The 20,159-nt window shown below is 39.9% G+C and overlaps 1 protein-coding gene across 1 annotated transcript in view; it reads left to right on the top strand.

Moving 5' to 3' along the window:
* The window catches only part of PLB1 (phospholipase B1), an 81,902-nt gene that overhangs the window by 24,852 nt on the left and 36,891 nt on the right, over window positions 1–20,159 (top strand). The window contains exons 16-32 of the mRNA XM_042789621.1: window positions 571–651; window positions 2,128–2,194; window positions 2,912–2,970; window positions 4,063–4,136; window positions 5,507–5,550; window positions 6,384–6,492; window positions 7,426–7,477; window positions 9,424–9,504; window positions 11,020–11,085; window positions 11,781–11,881; window positions 14,667–14,748; window positions 15,406–15,510; window positions 16,201–16,296; window positions 16,787–16,858; window positions 17,504–17,563; window positions 17,979–18,039; window positions 18,759–18,817. Of these exons, the coding sequence (XP_042645555.1) occupies window positions 571–651; window positions 2,128–2,194; window positions 2,912–2,970; window positions 4,063–4,136; window positions 5,507–5,550; window positions 6,384–6,492; window positions 7,426–7,477; window positions 9,424–9,504; window positions 11,020–11,085; window positions 11,781–11,881; window positions 14,667–14,748; window positions 15,406–15,510; window positions 16,201–16,296; window positions 16,787–16,858; window positions 17,504–17,563; window positions 17,979–18,039; window positions 18,759–18,817 (1,269 nt within the window). The remainder of the gene's footprint in view (window positions 1–570; window positions 652–2,127; window positions 2,195–2,911; window positions 2,971–4,062; window positions 4,137–5,506; window positions 5,551–6,383; window positions 6,493–7,425; window positions 7,478–9,423; window positions 9,505–11,019; window positions 11,086–11,780; window positions 11,882–14,666; window positions 14,749–15,405; window positions 15,511–16,200; window positions 16,297–16,786; window positions 16,859–17,503; window positions 17,564–17,978; window positions 18,040–18,758; window positions 18,818–20,159) is intronic.

Raw genomic sequence — 20,159 nt, 5'->3', positions numbered from 1 at the left:
ATATTTTTAAATTCAAAATATAACTAGCTATTCAGAATTTATTAATTGCAGCTATCGGGTGCATTATCAATATTAAAATCTATGTCAGCAATAAAATTGATTCTATGTATTTTATATAATTTAGCTTTTCTGTGATTCGACTCTGCTGTCAGGTTTAACTATCTTAGTCCCTAGAGCTGTTAGTACCCCAGTAGTATCTTCAGGGTGTGAGCACCTCAGGTTCAAAGAACACATTCTTGAATGTTTTGCATTTAATCTCTGACTTCAATAATTTGATAGTGATAAAATTACTGACATCCAAAAGCTTCACTGAACAGCAATTAAAACATCAGAGAAATTGAGTTATGTGTTTTGTTTGATGTTAAGTTTAAGGCAAGACGTGGTGCTGTGCCTAGAGCATACCAGGGCTTAATTTTCAGGTCTAACCTGAAAGTTTACTTCACTAGTGCAATGTTCATTCAAAAATTAATACTGTAAGGATTTTCTTCTCTTGGAAAATCTAGCCAGAAGACTTTAACATCAGCTGACTGTGTTTCCACTAGCATTGAACATTTTCTCTTCCCTATGCAGGAAAATCCATATTTGTTCACATATAGAAATAGTAACTACTCATCTTCCCCGGAGACATCAAACACCAAAGAAACATCTCAGGTATAGTAGGACTGTTTGCACCGTATGGACTGAGTGTATTCCAGGGAGTGGGGCAGGTGGGTGAAAGTGTGTTGTAGCCTAATTAAACAATGTTACCTGCAAATACTAAATACAGTTTTCCGTGCTTGACTAAATAGTTAGATGCTTAATAGCACATTTTCTCCTTGGCAGATTTTGTAGAGTGTGATTTAAGGCTGATGTGTTCAGCCAGCCTAAAGTCTTGCTTCACTGTTAAGAACCTTTTTAAAACATCTGGATAATATTATTAATTTCCCTAGTATAAGAAGATAGTGAAAATGGGGCCATTTAGTCATACCATGGAGGAAAATAGATCAGATCAGCATGACACCACTGTGTGGGTCTGATTTAATCTCATTTGTGCCATGGTAAAACTGAAGAACAATGGATTTTTCATTTTTCTTTTTTTTTTTTTTTTTTTTTTGTGAGATAATCGCACATTAGATGTGCAGAGATAAATAGCCGTGGATTTCTTTTTTTAATCATGGTGATCTGATTCTGAGCAGATCATGGTGTTCCCAGGCAGCTACAGAGGGAGGCAATAATGCTTATTTTCATGCCCCAGAACACAGTGTCTAGACCACATCTGCACTCAAAATGGCCTGTACATCACTGGAATAGTAATATACATTTCTTCTCTCGTTTTAATATAATGCCATCTGTTTTGTTAGTTACTTAGAGCGTACAGACCTCTGCATGGGGCAACAGTGCTAACACTCTGATTTTTGGTAGTAGCTATGGTGTAGGAAGCAAGAAGCAATGTTGTGCTGTGTTAGTGTTTTGTTTTGTTGTGTTTTTTTAAATAAAAAAACAAAATGGAGCAGTGGGACAAGGCGCACAAGTATCTTTCCCTTAGGCACGTTAGCCTACTTGAGGAATTATGTAAAGAGATTTGGAACAAACATGTGTCCTTGGATCTTCTGTGATGGTCTGCTCTTGGTATACTGATGGTCAGCCTTCACTAACAGTAGAGGTTGGGGGTGTTTCTGTCAGTAGGCTGCAACCCAAAAGAGCACAAATCCCTGGCTGCACATAGAGGGCTGCCGCAGAGAATGTGGGCTCATGGCCTGCTGACAAAGGCACGGTTTCATGCTGGGATATTCCAGGGATGTTCAAAGAGTTTGTCACAAAAAGATACAAGCTCACCTAGCTTAGAGTATGGGTGCACAAAATGTTGCATAGCTGAACACAGCATGGCACAGAGTCTGAAATAACTGGCCCCACTGATAGGCAAGAGCTATGCTGCGCTAATATGGCCATGAGACTTCTGAGCTGACTGAGCTCCCATCTGCCTTCAAAGGACATTTGTAGGCATGGCCTGAGGACAGTCTGAGCTGGGTAGATGGACGCAAATTTTGGGGGGAAATTTGTTAATCTAATGCTCTGAGACACAAACGGTTTATCATGACCAAAGTATAGTGAATCTGATGTGAAGTCTTGCCCTATCTGTCCTTGCAGGAGAGGAATTATGGAACAAATATTCCCTGTTTAGACCGGGGTCCCTCTGATACAGTTCCAGTTTCAGGTACAGTCCTATGCAATTTCACTGTAGAGCTACTTCATTTGATGATAGAAGGCGAAGAGGAACTGGGTTTAGTTAGGAAGGTATACTTTTCTTTGAAGCAGTGCTCTTTGTCGACTGTGGCTTTTAAGATCCTTTTTGGAACAACATAAGTAGTTATGTAGCAAGATGCGGGCTTTCCCTCAAGGGTGGTGAAAGCTTATGGATCTGTACCTTCCATGTACAAAGATGTGACAGTGGAAAAGACAGGAGGTAGTCGGGTACTTCAGTTGCAGGGGTGGGAAACGTATAAGTATGGAGTAGAGGCTCTTGTCAGTGCAGTCTGGGGTGGCACATGGAATTCTGTCCCTGGCTGGGCTTTGTCTTCTCTCATAAGCTGCGATGGTCCCCAAATTTCCACCCTGGGCTGGCATTGGATCTGTGCCTGCTTTTCAGTCGTTTCCACTAGTTAAAAGGAATTTGAGCAAGTGCACATGCAAGACTGAAACCTTACTGCCTCCTTTGTCACTGTAGCTAATGCCCAGCTATGTTACCAAGAACCATTTCTGATTTGATGCCTGTCCGTGTCTGTGATTCTGAGCTGATGATGTCATAAATATTAAAATATTGCCTTTGCAATGCTTTATGCTTATTCAAAGGAAAAATTCTGATAACCATCACAATTTGAAGTTTTCTTTCTTTCCTCTTTCCCTTATACTACCTTTATTTTTTATTTATTAGTTCATAATTTGAAACCAGCAGATATTCAGGTGATTGCTGCCCTTGGAGATTCACTCACAGTAAGTAGAGATCACTGGATAACCATCATTAAAGCAAGTAATGAAAAAGCAGTTCTGAATTTTAAACCCAAGAAATAGAATACATACAGTTACACCCTATTTAGCCAAACACATTTTTCATGTATTCTTTTTCATACTTCACCTTGTCTGACTGGTAATCAGATCATCAGTCTAATCTGAGTGCACAGTTCCCATTCAAAGTCCAAAATAGTGCCACACCAGGAAGAGCAGCAAGATTTGGTTGTGCAGCAGCAGAACAAACCTGCTAGGCTGGTCTTGCAACAATTGGTTTTCTTTATTGATTTTGGGCAACTCCCAATGTATTGGCCTTCAAAGCTATTAGTAAGCAGCATAAATAGAAAGAAAAAATTCCACAGCTAATTGTGTGTATGTGTGTAGATATACGATATGATAAATATACATATGATAGTACCAAAGCCTATAAAGCCATGCCCATTTATACTAACTAAATATTTGAGTAAAATTGCAATAGATGATCAGGTGTGTCAAATGTCACTTATCTTGAGAATTTTTTAAAGACTATTCCTGGAACTACGTAAACTTGTTACCCCTAGACTGGCTGCGATTCTGCAATCAGTGACAATTGCTTTGCTGCTCATATCATAATTCATGTTTCTTATGTGTTCTGTGCTAATTACGACATTAAATCCTTGTAGTTTCCTTTTTTGGGGAAACTAGGGGAGGGAAGATGTAAAATCACAGTACCACTTTCTAATGTGATGAACACTGTAATTATAATAATTATAATTATTCATTCAGGACCATTGCTATCTTATTTATTCCTTATGTAAATTTAGAATTATATGAATGTTTTGAACATTCTCAACCAATTTTCTCCCCACTTGATCTAATCAAGAAGTTGATAGAAGAGGGTAATTCACAGGAGCAGAATTAAAATACCCTCAGCCCTCGATCCTCTTGAGAACAAGGATCTGTTATATTTTGGGAAGGTGACATAGCTTGCTTCATTAATATACTCTTTAATTATTTTCACTAGGATCAGTCAGAGAACTAGTTACTGTAGCAGTTCTTATTTTTTGAAGGTGAACTCCTCTCCTCTTCTGCTTCCAGGCAGGTAATGGGGCAGCATCCAAACCCCATGATGTTCTGGATGTCCTGACTCAATACCGAGGTGTTTCTTGGAGGTGAGTCCCAGGAACTTCCCCCTCAGTGGGTGGGAATGCATTTTCTTGGGTTTTGATATGTATAGTGTTTCTGTAGCAGCAAATGGAGACTTGTGAAGAGTGAATTTGACTTTGTTTTGTATGAAGGCACATGGTTGTGCTATTACTCGTGATAAATAAAATATTCAAACTAGTGGCTATCTAGAGTACATTGTAGCATGGCTGGAATAGGCTGGGATACATGGATGAAATGAGCTCCTTGTTAAAGATGGTCTCTTCTCTCATGGTTGCTGCTGCTGAAAAGGGGACTTCTAGACCCCAGTGCCATTGCACCACTTGCACATTGAGTTTCTGTCTGCTCCTTCTGTCTCCTCCTTGCTCTTCCCTGCTGTGGCCCATGTCACCCATTTATCTCATTTAAAATCAGCGGTCTACAAAAAGTCAAAATGGGATCTTTTTTGCTGCTGCTGTTTCACATGCAGTATGAAATATTTCCTTGACCCTTTCCCAGTATTACTTACATCATGCAGAATGTTTTATCAAATGAGTTAGTACAGACTTTTACATATGCAGCATTTTACTAGACAGATCAAAAAGCCACTCTGAAGAAAGGCAATCATATTCACTTGTTATTTTGCAACTGTATGATTTAGCACCAAACCTGTCAAGCTTATTTTCTGTTCATCATTTCTTACCCATCCTAACCAGTGCAGCTCTATAAAAAGTTCAAAAGGATACTAGAGCACTTCAGAATAGTCTATTCCAAACTAAAGGGATACTACAGTGGTGTTCTAAGTCCAGCTTTTTATATATTGAGCTTTAATAATAATCTACTGACATTTGGGGGGGAAAAGTACACCAGCATTTTCTACAACATGAGGGAGAGTAAAGAGCGCACAGACATATGGTGAATTTTACCAGTCTAGTAGTATTCTACCAGTGAGTGAAATGGGGGGTGAAAGGTATTGAGTATACTTACCATTCTTAAATGTATGCTTTTAGAATTTGTTGTTATGGATACAAAGTATTTGATAATGAAAAATGAAAGTAGTAATTATTTTAATAGGGACAATCATTAGAAAAGACGGCAGCTTTTAAAAATTCTAATTTCTTTCAGCTAGATTTTAACACATGACAAAATACGTGAGAGAATTGAAAGAGCAGATAGTGTACAGGGCTTTTAATATGATTATTATGATTATGACAGGTTCTCTGATTTTGTGACCCCATTGGTATGCACACGAAGAGCTTGTTTTGACTTAGTACAACCACTAGAGAGTGTGCTGTGTACATGTGTAGAAACCCCATGAGGGGGAGCTTTCTTAGTCCACTGCCTTACCAAGTCCATCATATCTTTGAACATTTTTTTTCTTATTCGTCCTTTTTAACAGTGTTGGAGGAAATGAAAACATAAGCACAGTCACAACACTAGCAAGTAAGTGCCTTTTTCCGTAAATTTGATAAATATCTGGAGCTGTTTATTAGACCAGCTGTTATTATAAAAGAAGACATGAAGAAACATTTACAATTTGTAGCATGACAGAACCATCCCTTTGTATTCAGTGTCCAGTGCTGAGTAAAAATTGCATAACAAACAGGCTGTAATTTACTGTGCATGACTTAACTGTAGTTTGTAATTCCTATGGGTTTGATTGTTTCAGTATTCTCCCGTTGGTTATAGTTCTGTCCAAAATATGTTGGGGATAGATGAAGCAGAGAACTTAATTCATAGCCGAAATAAACTATTTTGACTGTATGGTAAAGTCGTTTTAGGCAGGAACAGAATCATGTTACAAGATCAGATTTTACATAGAGGTCAGAGCATTTTAGATCTGGGTGTTTGTAAGGCTGGTTTGTAACCAAAGATCTAGAAGGGAATCTTGGGTCTTTGGGGTTAATACATCTGGGGACATGAGGCTAAAGGATTTTATTGCAACCCATCTGCAGTTAGAATATGACGACATGAGAGTCTTCTGCCTGAGCATAGATAGGGTTACTCGGCCTCATTTACTGGGCAAAATGGCATTGCTAGCCAAGATGATCATGTTAGGTCATGAGATATCTGAATTTCATGAATTCAAATATCTTGAAGGCAAGGAAATATTTATATGGTGATGAATCTCCACATTTATGATACTTAAAGATTATTTTTTTTGATACGTATCTCTTAAAGCTTTTTAATTGTCTTTTACTAAGTTCTAATCTTTATAACTTCATTTGCTGTCTGCTGTAGTAAGCAACATTTCAGGGTGCTGTCTTTTTCTGCAGACATTCTTCGTGAGTTCAACCCATCCCTGATAGGGTATTCCATTGGCACTGGAAGGGAGACTACAGATAATGCTGCACTCAACCAAGCTGTGGCAGGCGATTGTGCAGAGTAAGAGGAAAACTCTTTTAATTTTAATACAAAGTTAATTTTTCTTTAAAGTTCAATTCTAACTAAAAAAGGCCCAAACCCTTGATTTTGGCAGGAGTACAATAGGGCTGATAGGCAAACCCAAATATATTTCCTTGGCCCATCTCTAGCATGAAGGCCAAGAAGTGTTATGGGGACTTTGCAAAGTTTCTAATCTATGACAAATAAATTCACAGTGAAAGCAATGCTTTCTCTAGTATTTTCCACCAAGAATCCTGAAGTACTTTACATACACTATTTGGAAAGCCTCCCATCCCTATTGTGTGGCAGAGAAAAAATATCCCCATTTTATAGGAGGTATATTCAAACCCTCTTGTCAGCAGGACGAAGAGTTCACATAAAGAAACTAAAGAGAAAATTGTGAATTCCTTATGGTCAGTCTGTGGCAGAGCTGGGAATTAACTAGAGACCACTATGCTCGGTCTTCAACAAAATTAATATAATATCTTTTTCTCTTGAGAAGGCTTCTTATAAGACATGCCTCACTGGCTTGAGGTCATGTGTTACCATTGATACATTTATGGATGCTTCAATGATATGTGTATCAATAGCATCTGTCTGATGTTGGGAAGGAGCAAAGTACATTTATTTTGCAGTAGTACAGTGTATTTTCTTTATAGTTTGTAAAAGTGTAACTATGCAGCATTTGCAAAGTGGTTGAGTGCCTTTTGGATGCTAATTGTTTTCTCAGTTTTTCCATCACTGCCTTAAAATACAGCCTTTTTTGGAAATCATACCTTTCATCCAATGAAAATTGGACTTTCCCAGGTTTTTTTAGCCATTATGTGAGGGACGTCCATTCAACAGCTTGCCTCTTTTCCTTGCTCTCTGTGCAGGATTCCTTTTTTATTTAAATTATTTTACTTCTATTATTTTATTTTCCTTTATTTTTAGGAATGTTCCTGCACAGGTTAGAAGACTGGTGGACCGCATGAAGAATGATACTGTGAGTTTAACATGTCATTAATATCTTAAGAATGAAGTTATGTGGAATCATTAGTTTCTAACAGACCAACAGAAGATGCCAATAGTGGATGCCAAACACTAAAGCTATGGGTACAGCAGCATCCAGTGTAATATTTCCCAGTGCAGAGCATGAGTCAGAACAAAATAATCTATAGCTTTGTCTTAATGAATTTGTACCAGCATGCGCTAGTTACTACAAACCCATAAAATAGTTATCATCTTATCATTTTTACCACAAGTGGCTAGTAAATTCAGTGCTGTTGCTTCCCCTCCCAACTTGCATCATGCTATAAGATGACAAAACTTTGATAGGATTTTGCTGTGGTACTATAAATTATCTTGCAAGCACATGTTTTTTCCAGCAGTAATGATATGTGCTGGGATGAAAAGCTTGCCAGCAACAAGTGGCAAATCATGTGGAGTGAACATGTGAAGTGAGGAAAGTCCTTGTTCTCTTTAAAAACAATTTAGTCTCTTCTTTCACTTAGTCATCGGCTGATTTTTGACTTACACATTTGTTGTTAGGAATTATTTGTTTAATGGTCTGCAAAACACACATTAGGCTGAGGATTGCTTGCATATTTTTAACCTCAGGTAGTGCTTTGAATGTTTGCTCTTTGTAATTTGACAAATGAGCTATGCAATCAGTGACCTAAGTTACATGATATTATTTTGGCTATCCAATTGTGCATTTGGAAAACAGCCAAAAAGCCTTCAAGAGAACTGTGTGTGTATGTCTAGTATAAATACTCTGGTTAATACATATTGGCGAAAATATTTGCAGTACCTTCCTTTTTGGTTCAGTTTGTCGTAAACAAGATTTCACTCTGACGCCTGTATCTGAAATGAGATTAAAAGGGATAGCAACTAACGATGAAGTGGTTGGGTGGTTTTCATTCAAACTATTCAAGGCTTCTAAGTACTACTCTTGTATTTATTGGCTTGGAAACATAACACAATAGAAATGAATGCATATACCTTTTATTTAATGAATATACTTTCTAACTAGAAAGAATGTTCATATTAGAGGTCATATATCTTTGATTTAAAAGCTCATTATTTTCTCTTTTAAAAACACCTGTTTAGCACAGGAGGAAAATTTTCCCTTCTTTTAATTTTGGTATTATATTTTGAGACCAAACTACTGAACAGCATGTTTACTAGCTGGGATATGTTGCCTTCTGCCTTTGAAGGTAGACGTTTTTAAACCACTGGAGGCTGATGTGCTATTGCTTCTTTTCTTAGTGGTATTTTGCACTGAAATTGAAGCATTAGGATATTAAGTACAACATCCACTACATGATACTAATCATATCTGAACCTTTCCTCAAAACTAAGAAGGTGTGTGTTTACAGTAGCATAATTATCTTGCATTAGCTGTCCCTTTGCAAAATCCTTCCAGAGGAAAAGGTGCTATAATTTTTACCAGTATTGTTAGATAGAGTTAATATTGCCCCTCTGTTCTTTGTGATTTATCTCACAGCAAGACTGAAGTATATTGTCCTCCAGGGTTTTCCAGCAGGATAGCTGCATTATTTATGACACAGTAAAACATATACCATCATTTTTGCGATGAAGATATATTCCTAGAACTGCAGGCGTCTTCACTCAGTATATACACAAGATATTACTAAGAAAAGCATACAGATGGATTTTGACCAATAGTTTTCTGAAGCAAATAATTTTGTATGGAGCTACTGATATTGTAAACCATATTTAGATCATAGTAGTTTCTACATCTGCAGTCATGACTACAAATTCATTTTTGTTGTGGATGCTTAAAGAACTATAGCCAGGTACCCTGAGAAATGTTAAATTTGTGTTTAACATGTTCCCTCCCCCTCTCCCCTTTTTTTTTCACTTTTTTTTTTTTTTTTTTTTTTTTTTTTAAATAATAACTTTCATTCCATCTCCTTCTGTGTGCAGAGAATAAATTTGCAGACTGACTGGAAGCTCATAACACTTTTCATAGGAGGAAATGACCTATGCAAGTTCTGCAACAACCCAGTAAGTACCCTGATGCCTGCAGTGTGAACCAGGCCAGCCTGGGCAGAGGGTCTCTATGCATTGCAGTGAGTGAGAGGGCAGAATTCAGTGGGTGAGACCAAAATAAGGTAGGTCTTATTTGTGCAGCTCTGGAATGTAACTGTACTGAGACCTTCAGGTTGTTCAGCCTGATGTTATGATAAATTAAGTGATATCTTTGGAACACCTGTAAATTACATAATGGTGGATACATTGTTTTGCTGTTAACTAAGATGACTTTCTGTTATCTAGTCACTATCACCTGTGGATAAAAGGTCAAGGGTTTTTGCTCTTTGCCTTGTGCATGGTCACACTGCTAAGTCTTATTTGGTGCTCTCTTACCAATTTCAGTGCAATGAGAATGGTTCTACCCACAGCTCATGCTGATGCATTATATATAATATAGTATATATTGTATATGTATATACTATATACATACTGTATATAGCCTTTGGTATGTGTGAGTATAGAGGCTGTGGCAGATTCCTTTTTTAGTGATGAGTCTTACCTACTTACAAACAGCAGAGCACATACTTTTCATTCTATGTAATTAATTTCAGATTGGGAAAAACAGCAAATCAGCACAGTAATACGGTTATAAAATAAGGAAGGAGCAAATTAGCCATTCCTACCTTCTGCTCCTGACCCAGACTCAAAATGGCAGCCATACATGAGTGTGGGTGACAACAAGATAGCGCATCTGCATCCAAAGATCACAGTGATACTTCCTTTATAGTTGCAAAGCTACGAATAGTGCCAACCACGATGCTCTTGGTGAGCTGCGATTTAGGAAATAAATAAGGGAACTGAGCTGTCTAGCTTTGTAGAGTAGGCCAGTGGGGTTCTCAGTGAACTACTTCTGCTTGAAAATAAATCAAAGAGAATTAAGGCTGAAAATAAGACAGGCGTTTCTCATAGGGAAGTTTATTTGATTGTTGAATACTTCCACAAGTGAAGAAATAAAAGTTGGATTACTTGAGACAATTAAATTAGAGGGTTTAAACCACTCATGGAACAGGGAAATGCCATCACTGAGAGGCAAGTATATAAAGTGATTTTGTTTCCAGACAAACGTCTAAGCTTTGCCAATTATTATATGTGGCAGATAGGGAGCAGATGAGGGGCACGTTGCTAATATTCCATACAGCAGAAACAAACTTACACAAACTGATCTCTCCCAAAGATGGTCCCTCTTAGTGAGTTGTTAACCTTGCTTTCAAGACTGGCCCAGGCAAGCCTGGGGATGGAGGATGTTGTAATGTCTGATAACGCCCCCTGAATTTGGTCCCTCACTGGTATCCAGTGACCACTAGATCTTTTCTTGTGAGACAGCTGTGATGGGAAAGAAGAACAGAGACAGGACAGTTTTGCCTAAGACTCTCTCACTCTTGACCCAAGAGTCAGAAACATGAATTCGGCTGTGAGAGACTCTAGCCAGTCACTGTTGTGCCTGCCTGAGTAAACTGATTATAAAATTCAATCCTCTTGCTTCAACAGGTACGCTATTCTCCTGAAAACTACACCTACAATCTACAAATAGCTTTGGACATACTTCACAGAGAGGTAAAACAAACGTAGTTTTTTGTATGTATGTGGGTGTGGGGATCGTGTTCTGTTTGTAAAGCAGTCACTAATTACTGATTGAGAATTTAGTTTCTCACTTCCATCTGTGGGGCACTGCTGTATGCAGAGCTGCTTGCTCATGGGAAAATCTTTGGGAGGCAGAAAGAGCTGGAGAAGTACATTATTGAAGAAATAAGGATGTGCTTGGTTCTAGCTGATGTGCTGTGGAAAAATAACATAAAAAAAGCATTGTAACAGATTTGAACAAATGTATGGTGTTCAATGGCTAGAAAATACTCTGCTTGTTCACTATACTGCAAATAAGTATATCTTTGTGGTCATTGAGAGATTTTGATAGTCCAGATGAGGGTGAGGATGATGAGAGTACTTGAAGAGTTAGCAGGTGTCTGAGCTGTGCTATAACAATTTGTTTGGACCTTTTTGAAGTCATCATTTTGAGTGACCAGCCATCAGCATTTAAAATAGAACTAGGCAGCGCAGGCAGGGGCTGTAATTTAGTATTGTACATGTGGGGGATTAATTATTGAGAAAGTACTTTGAACACCTCTGCTATAAATAATGCAAGCTGCCTGAATCAGCAGGCTGCAACTTGAGGTCTGCTGTGGCTGTGCAGGGGCAAAGATGGCACTCTGGGCTCCAGGCATTGGCTATGGGTTTGCTTATTCTCTTGGCAGGTTCCACGAGCGTTTGTGAACCTGGTGACAGTGCTTTCCATAGCGAGCCTCCGGGAGCTGCATGTATCACCAAACAATAGCTGCCCAAAGCTGCTTATGAGGTTTGAAGATGATTTATGTTACAGCTCTCTCTGTTGCTACAGAAGGCTGCAAGGTCGTCTTGGGAAACTTTTTTTCTTAAAGGGAAAAGTTCTAGTATTTCAGACCACCAAACACTTTCGTCTGTGTACGCACATGTGCCTGCATATTGATTTCAACACAGCATTTAGAAATATCTGTCTGTCTGTCACTGTGTCTGTATCTGAGCCCTGCTGTTACCACTTTTTGTGAAGGTGCCATTTTAATGACTCATCACTTATGCAGCAAGGGAGTTCAAGCCAGAGCAGAAAGAGCTCAGCTGTGCAATCTCGGCAAAGACAGAGAAGAGATTGACACAGGGTTTTCTTAGTTGATCACTTTAAACTACCTTGATTTACAGATTTGCCTTTTTGCAGTCAAAACTCTCCCTCTTGCTTCTGTAGTTTCCGACCTCTGTAATCTCATTGCTGATTATTAGTTTTATTGTTAATTAGTCTCTCAAGTAGATGTCTGGGATGCTTAATTGCACTACCTGTTGCCTCCTGGCTCAACAATCCTCCCAGGTCAGTGTGAATCTACCACTGAAGTGGCAGGTCTGTGCCTCAGGTAGGGTCCAGCATGTCCCCTCAAGATTTGCTCCTGGCAGGAGTTGCTTGGTTTCAGAAAAAGAAATCTCTGCTCTCCTGGACAGACAGACACAATAACTTTGCCCTGTGAATGTCTGCAGCTATTAAAGGTGGTTTTACAGGAGGAACATAAATGCAACCCTCTTGCTCTGATTTAAGGGCTCTCTGATGGCTCAGTGGAAAATTAGCTTTTAAACTCAGAATATTGGTGTTTCCAATAACCAGTTGTGGGTTTTCTTTTTAACAGAGGTTACTGGCTAGAGCACATGTATCTCAGGACCATAATCACTGGACAAGGATAGCTAGTGGAGCATTTAAGATTAGATTATCTCAAGATATCTGTAACCTTTCTCCATCATTTCAGGTACTATGCTGAATTTAATATTTGCCTGTCTGGCAGCAAGCCAAATTTACAGGGTACTAAGCAGACCTTGTGCAGGATAATAAATACCATACTACTGAGTGAAGAAGGACCTGAAGGAGGCTTTTGATCTCAAAAGCTTGCCTGTTTTTTTCTGAAAGTAGCAAATAACCTAAAAAGAGATCATGTCTCCACTAATTTTGCCTTGCTTACGTTCCTGACACACTTCTGAAAACACAACTTAGGTTTGTATTGCCTTTCATAGAGATGTACTGTAGAAGTAAAATCTTGTTTTGTAAGTTGCTCTCTATTAAGACAACTTTGGAGATGGTAGGGATCTGTGTATACTTTATAAGTGTCAACTTCATGTCTATAGGAGGTATTTCTCTAAGAGCTCTCTCAGGGATGCTTTATTGCAATCATATGACAGGATTTTTAAGAGTCCATTTTCTCATTTGGGTTTGTCAAGTAATAATGAGACATGCCCAGGAAGAGGGAGCATCAGAAAAAAAGAAAAATAATGGGCTAGAAGGATCAAAATTTCAGGAAGGGATAAAGGTGGGCAACAGGAGTTCACAGAAACTTAAAATGGCTCGGGTTGAAATGACTCTGTAAGGTTGGAGATTCCAGCACCAGTCTTGGTGTCAGTTTTGGTACATCAAAAACATTTCACATCCTCGATGTGAAACATCCTGCGACTTGTGAGACTCTTAGTTGATTAGAACGAATTTGTGAGAACTCCATCTTGAAGGATGGTTGCATAGTTCTGCTGAAGCAAACCATGTTATACAGGTGTACTTATGAATGGGATTTGTGGTGGGTTGGCTCCAGGTGGCAGCCAAGTACCCACACAGCTGCTTGTTCACCCCACCCCAGCAGCATGGTGGAGAAAACTAAAGGAACATGAGCAAGAAAACTCATAGGTCAAAATACAGACAGGGAAAGCACTTACCAAGTACCATTGCAGGCAAAACAGACCTGACTTAGGGAACTTAACTGAATTTATTGTCCATTAGCATAAATATTTAATTATTGATTCAGGTATTGGGAAACTAACAGACAAACAAGTTAAAAAGTTAAATCACCTATCCTCCCTCATTCTCAGGCTCAGCTTCACCCCAAGCACCTGTCCGTCCTACCTTGTTATTGCCACAGGGTACCCTCAGTCCCTTCAGTGAAGCATGGATGGCGCAGAGGGTTGAGGTCTGAACATAGTAGTATCTCTCTGCCACTCCCTCCTTCTTGCTCTCGTTCTGTACTCTGTCATGAGTCCTTCAGACGGGTGCCTGCTCCAGCATGGGCTCATCCACAGGCTGCGGTCCCTTCAGGGGAGTGCCTGCTCTGCCATGGAGCACCTCCTCTTCATTCCCACCGTTGTTCTCTCCTGTCCCTCTCTGGTGCTTTCTGCCCTTTCTTAAACAGGTTTTCACAGAATCACCACCATCTTGGCTGACAGGCTCCACTGTGCTCTGTGGTTGGTTCATTGAAGCTGGATGGAACCAACTGTGTCCAACACAGAGCCCTAGCCTCTCCTCTCAGAGGTCACTCCTGCTGCTGAAGCCTTGCTGTGGGTACCCAGTATGGTTTTTGCTTGCATGGAGCCTTTTGCTCACTTTATGTTCATGAATTTATCTCTAATAATTGTGTCTCTGCTCAAGAATCAGGGCTGGGCAGAAACTCAGAGGTGAAAGCTAATGCTCCTATTGAGCAGCCTTTCAGAGAAATCCCTCTCAGAGATGCTTTTAGCCCTGCAGCTTGTCAGCTTGGGAATGGGGGGGAAAAAAGAGGAGCAGATCTCAGCGCCATGCTCTCATTCTACAGGATCCTGTGCCCTTGTGTCGTAAAACCTGAGGACAATTCAAATGAGCTCAAGAAGTTGGTCTACTTTAACAGAAGGTATCAGGTAAGGCATGTGGCATTTGTTACAGGTTCAGTGTCATCCTCCTGTTGATCAAGGGACCACAGAGAGGCTAATATTTGGAGGTGGGGGACAGTTTGCACTCATTTTAATGACATATTTGTAGTTATGATTTTTTGGATTTTTTTTTTTTTAAAGGTAAGGGGGAGATGGCAGTAGGCATGAGCTCTTTATAATTCTGATTCACTAAAACAACAAAAGAGATGAGAAGAAAAATTGTTAGAGAGCCATAGAAAGTAGTGTGTGTCAGTTTTTTGATCATTTACCTCATTGGAGATCAGACTAAGTCAAAGAACATGTTAATTTAGGAATAAACTTCTGGAGTAGGATGTCAGCCAAACCAAAAATGCTTCAGTGGTTCTGGAAGAACATCTTTTTGACAGAAAATCTAATTACTGAGCAAGTTGCTTTCCCATGTCAGCCAGGCAGCTATCCCCAGGCTATCCCTCTGCAAAGAAGCCCGGGATGTGTGTCTCAAAAAGACAGCTGCATTGGTTGCCTGGCATGAGCTGGAAACCATGGCCACATCCAGGTTTCTGCACTAGGGAGGGGGAACCCTTGGGTGAGATGTAAATGGATGGAGGGACTCAATGAGCTGAATGTAAAAGAAGGAATGGTGACAACTTTTCTTTGACTCTTTAGGAGAGAACGCGCCAGTTAGTGGAGAGTGGAAGGTATGACACTACAGATGATTTCACAGTGGTTATGCAGCCATTTCTGATGAATGTGAACATGCCAAAAACACAGGTAAAAACAACCAAAAAACCCCACCCCTACATTAAACCTTAGTGCAATTCCACTGACTTTTCACAATTATCTTGGCTGTAAATGTGACCAGCAATTTTCTGGCCCAATAATTATTATATTCAGTTGAGTTAACATCAAAAAATGCAGGAAATACTTATGGAATAACTTGGAGATAACAGGCAACAGGAATACAGACATTGAAGACATGATATGTGGCCCTGAATCCACTCCACTGCAATCAGTCAACCATGCAGTAGATATTTAGTTCAAAGTCTTCACCAGGGAATGCTCACTCTATATTCCCCATACATTGGAAAGTCCTTTCCAGTACTTTGGCAAATGACTTTGTAGTTTTAGTATGAAAACCCACGTGCTTCAAAAGACTATAGTGTGTGAATCTCAGGGGAAATAAATAATTCAATCAATATCTGTGCCCAGGTATTCTGTATCCAGTCACAGTGGTCTGTATTCCTTATTACTTTGGAAATCCTATATTAAAAAGCTTTAAAAGGCTTCTCAGTTCTGGGTTGCTAGCGTTCTCTGTCCTGGATTAATTGTCTTGGCCTCAGAGGCTGTTGCAGCTACTTCAGTTCTAAGTTAGCTGGGATATCTCTCTGGAAGAGAGAAGGGATAATGCACAGCCTGTTGCATATTTACTGCCTCTGTGACAGCACCCATCTTGTTCTCTAGGAGGGGTTGCCGGACAGTTCATATTTTGCCCCAGACTGTTTCCACTTCAGCCAGAAGTCTCATTCCCAGGCTGCACGTGCTTTGTGGAACAGCATGGTAAGATTTTTAAAGGTTGTGTTGGTCACTCCTTGTCTGCTCCATCCTGCCCTTGGCAGCAAAAAAAAAAAAAAACCAAAAAAAAAACAAAACCAGGGAGCTACTAGGTGGTTAGCCCTATCTCTTCTGAACCCCTAATTGTGTTTACAAAGGAAAAGAGTGACTGTGTGAAGAAAGGTCACCCAAACTGCTAAAGCAGTCATATCAAACCAGTAAATCCCAGTGTATGCTAAGGCTGGGGGTGTTGGGACTTCTCTCAGTGTGCCTACCTGGCATGCTGATCATCAGGCTACATTCATGGTGTATGGGAATTAGCGTCTTCAGCATGCAAAGCAGCAGTGCATGAAAGCAGCCACCAGAATGGGTGCAGGGCACTGCAGTTGTCTTGCTGTGCTGCAGAGATGCCTTCCTGTGGCTGGTATCACAGCCTTATGCATTACTTTCTGATGCTCATTCACATTTATTCTGTGCACCCTGCTTTTTCCCACAGCTGGAACCCTTAGGGGAGAAGACAGATAATCAGCAAATAGAAGATGAGATTGTTCTCAAATGTCCAAGTGAGGTAAGTTACAAGGGTGTCTGTGTTCATGTGGAGGTGCTAGGGGTGGCTGGGAGTCAGCGTGAGCCTTTACCAACTGGCTGGAGCACTGTCTCCATGAGGGGGGTCTGACTCTTCCCCACATAGTTTGTGCCACTGCCACCGGTAGCAGTATGAACTCTCCCCCATGAGATGGAGGGCAAGCTCATCCTAGGAGTAAGCTTCCTCACAGTCACACATCATGGTTGGCCAAAACACAAGGGAAGGGTCTTTGGCCTACCTAGTCAAGATCACCAGGTATCTACACTGAATGACAGAGCAGCAGTGAGGGAAACAGCAGTGATGGCACCAGTCAGCACAGCTCTGCAGAGGTCACTGGGACTACTTTGAAGTAGGACCACAAGCTTCTTGTTAATCACACACAGCAGGGTCTTGAGCATATCCTGCAAATTCTGTCCTTGTAAAAATATTTTCCCAGATTTACACTGTTATTATATGGATTTTTAAAATGTTCTTTCTTTTTTTTTTTTTTTTTTTTTAATCCTGGGAAATTGATTTGCATCAAGCTGCTAATCATCTACAGGCATCTGAGAATTGAAGGTTGGGGAATGAAAATCTCCATGTCTTCTTCTGATGCTTTGCATTGACTCGGATTGCCTTGTTTTGTAGGCTGAGCCATTCCTGAGGACATATAAGAACAGTAATTACGCATACCCTAACCAAACTCCAGTAAGTGTCAACATCACCATCCCACTGTTACTCTGTTGCATCTGTTCCTGTATGGTAACCAGATGAGTCATGCTCTGTGCCATAGGTGAAATCAGCCTTTGGCCAAAGGGGTTTAGGAGGCTGAGTGCATGGCCTCAGCCCTGGAAAAACAGGAAAGCACTCCCTGAGTTAGGCAAAATGCATCCAGAAACACCTGTAAGAACACATGCTCCGACAGCACGGTTATCAGTACAGGATTCTACTCTAATCTGAGCAATACTGAATATGACTATTGACCTGAGCAACCAAGATCTGTCTGGTTAATTACATGCTAAACAGGCTCTGGTTTAGCCACCTGGCCTCTACTAGGAAGATCCTGGTTACTACTGACTGTATTTGCTAGACAAATGCTATTCAGCTTTCTTCTTCTCTTTAGAATTATGGAAGCCAGCTCCCATGTGAGGACAGGTCTCCATCCTCCCCTCCTGCAACTTCAGGTAGTCTTGCCTGTTTTTTGTTAAGAGGCTGAATTGCCTTCAACTGCCCTTCAAGCTGAGTATTTATTTTTGCTGAAATGACTGCTGGACTGTGAAAAATACTGCTCAGAAAAGATGTCATGTTTTTCAGCAGCTGCTTAATAGATACAGTGCCATACTGTCACGCAAGGTAACATTCTGACTAAGTAGCTCCACTTAACTCACCACCAGTGGAGAATTTCAAAATATCTCATGATAAAATCCAAATTTTTGAGCTGACATAGTGATACGACCTGAATCTTGAGGAAGGAAACTGGAAATCCAGCTTCATGGATATTAGTCTGGATATAGCAGTATTCTGTTTTTCAAATAACCTCATATTGTCTTCTCCTTAGCACTTCTCTGCCCTCTTACAGTTTTAATATGTTGTTCCTGCTTTATCTAATACTGCATTGTTTTACCTTCATCTTGGTGCTGGATATTGTTTGCAACTTACTGCTATTTGCTCCTTGCTCTTCTGTCTTTTCAGTAGCAATGTTACCATTGAGATGCTGAATAATATGCATATGCTGCTGCAACCATATGAGATGAGCTGGAGAGAGCTCCTGTTTTATCACCTGGGTATTGCAAAAACAGCATGTCTGAACATCAGAACATGCAATGTCATGTTTCACATACACAGTGATGAAAAATAATAGCTATTTCCTATCCAAGTTCAACTGCATTTCTTTCCTTTGCAGTGCATTCCCTCAAGCCAGCTGATGTGAAAATTATAGCAGCCCTTGGGGATTCTTTGACAGTAAGAAGATAGTGTCTTTACTATTCTCTTGGTAAAATTACAAACATGTGCCTGCTCCAGTGGAGGGGAAATAGCTGTTGTACCTAGAAGCAAAGATCCATTCATTCACGGATGATAATAGATCTAGCAGATAGAACAAGAAAGAAGGTGTCAGTTCTCCAGCACTCTATTTCCCCCACACACATATTCACATGCTTTTGAACTCAGGCAAAAACACAGGCAGATCCTTTAAAGAGGTACTAAAATAGTTTGCTGAGCTGGAGACAGAAGAGGTCAGATGCTGTTGAAACTAATGGAACATAGCACGAGCCTTAGGTTACTCTGTTTTTCAAAGTTTTCCTGAATAGGAACAGACTCGTGGACCTGTTCTTTTGCCATAGTTCTTTCAGGAACAGAGTGTGACTAAGGGATGTTGGATAATAGCATTTTATTCATTTTAGCATTAATGAGATAAGGATGTAGAGGGGTGAGAGCCCTCTGACTTTATCCATTTCAGAATATACTCAGTCTTTTTATTGTGCCCGTTTTAACTCATAGCTAATTTCTTTATCAAGATGTTCTTGCTGATGATTATCTTTGGTAGCCTAGAAGGAATATGTCTCAAGGTCCAGATATCGTATATTCCAATTAGATCTTTCTGCCTAATGTTTTCATACTGGTCAGACTGAAATTCTATAGCCAACTTAATGGAAACACTGGGCAGAAAGACGTAATTGGAACATAGGTTACTCTGAATCTGAGCCTTAACAACAAAGACGTTGTGTGTACAAACCATGAAGCCTTTACAACTCTCTGGCAGGCATGTTGCTAAAACTCCTACACACAGGAGGCTACTGAAATAAAAAGAAGCATTTGAATGCAAACTTGCAATATTGACAAATGAAAGATATTCCGTATATAGCTGTGGTTATATTATAATATCTAGGACCCTGCAGGTGTTTCTGTTTCTAAATATAGTCTCTAGGAACTGAGAATAAAATCTGCTTTGATAGAAAGTGCAGTGGTGCGTTGCTGTCTCACAGCTGCACTTGGCCTGCACATAGTTTTTCTGAACACCAGTCTTCCATTAATTCAATAAAGCTTATCCATAGAAGAAAATATAGTATTATGGCTTAATCTGAGGTAGCAGCAAATAGTCTGCCTGGCCTTGTGCTGTACTGAAGTACTACCCAAATACAGTATGAGACTATAGTATCACAGCTGGCAAGCACTCTGCTTCTGCATTCTGGTGGTATTTGAGGAGGGATGTAGTTCCTAGCTTGCCTCTTTCTTCAGAGTAAGTGTGTAGAGAGTGCTTTTCTCCTTGCTATAGTACTACTGTAAGTCTCTCCATTTAGAACAA

The sequence above is a fragment of the Tyto alba genome, unplaced genomic scaffold (assembly GCF_018691265.1).
Source record: "Tyto alba isolate M040663 unplaced genomic scaffold, T.alba_DEE_v4.0 Super-Scaffold_16, whole genome shotgun sequence".
Classification (NCBI taxonomy): Eukaryota; Metazoa; Chordata; class Aves; order Strigiformes; family Tytonidae; genus Tyto; species Tyto alba.
Note: the sequence above shows the minus strand (reverse complement) of the source record. Positions and strands in the feature narration are given on the sequence as shown.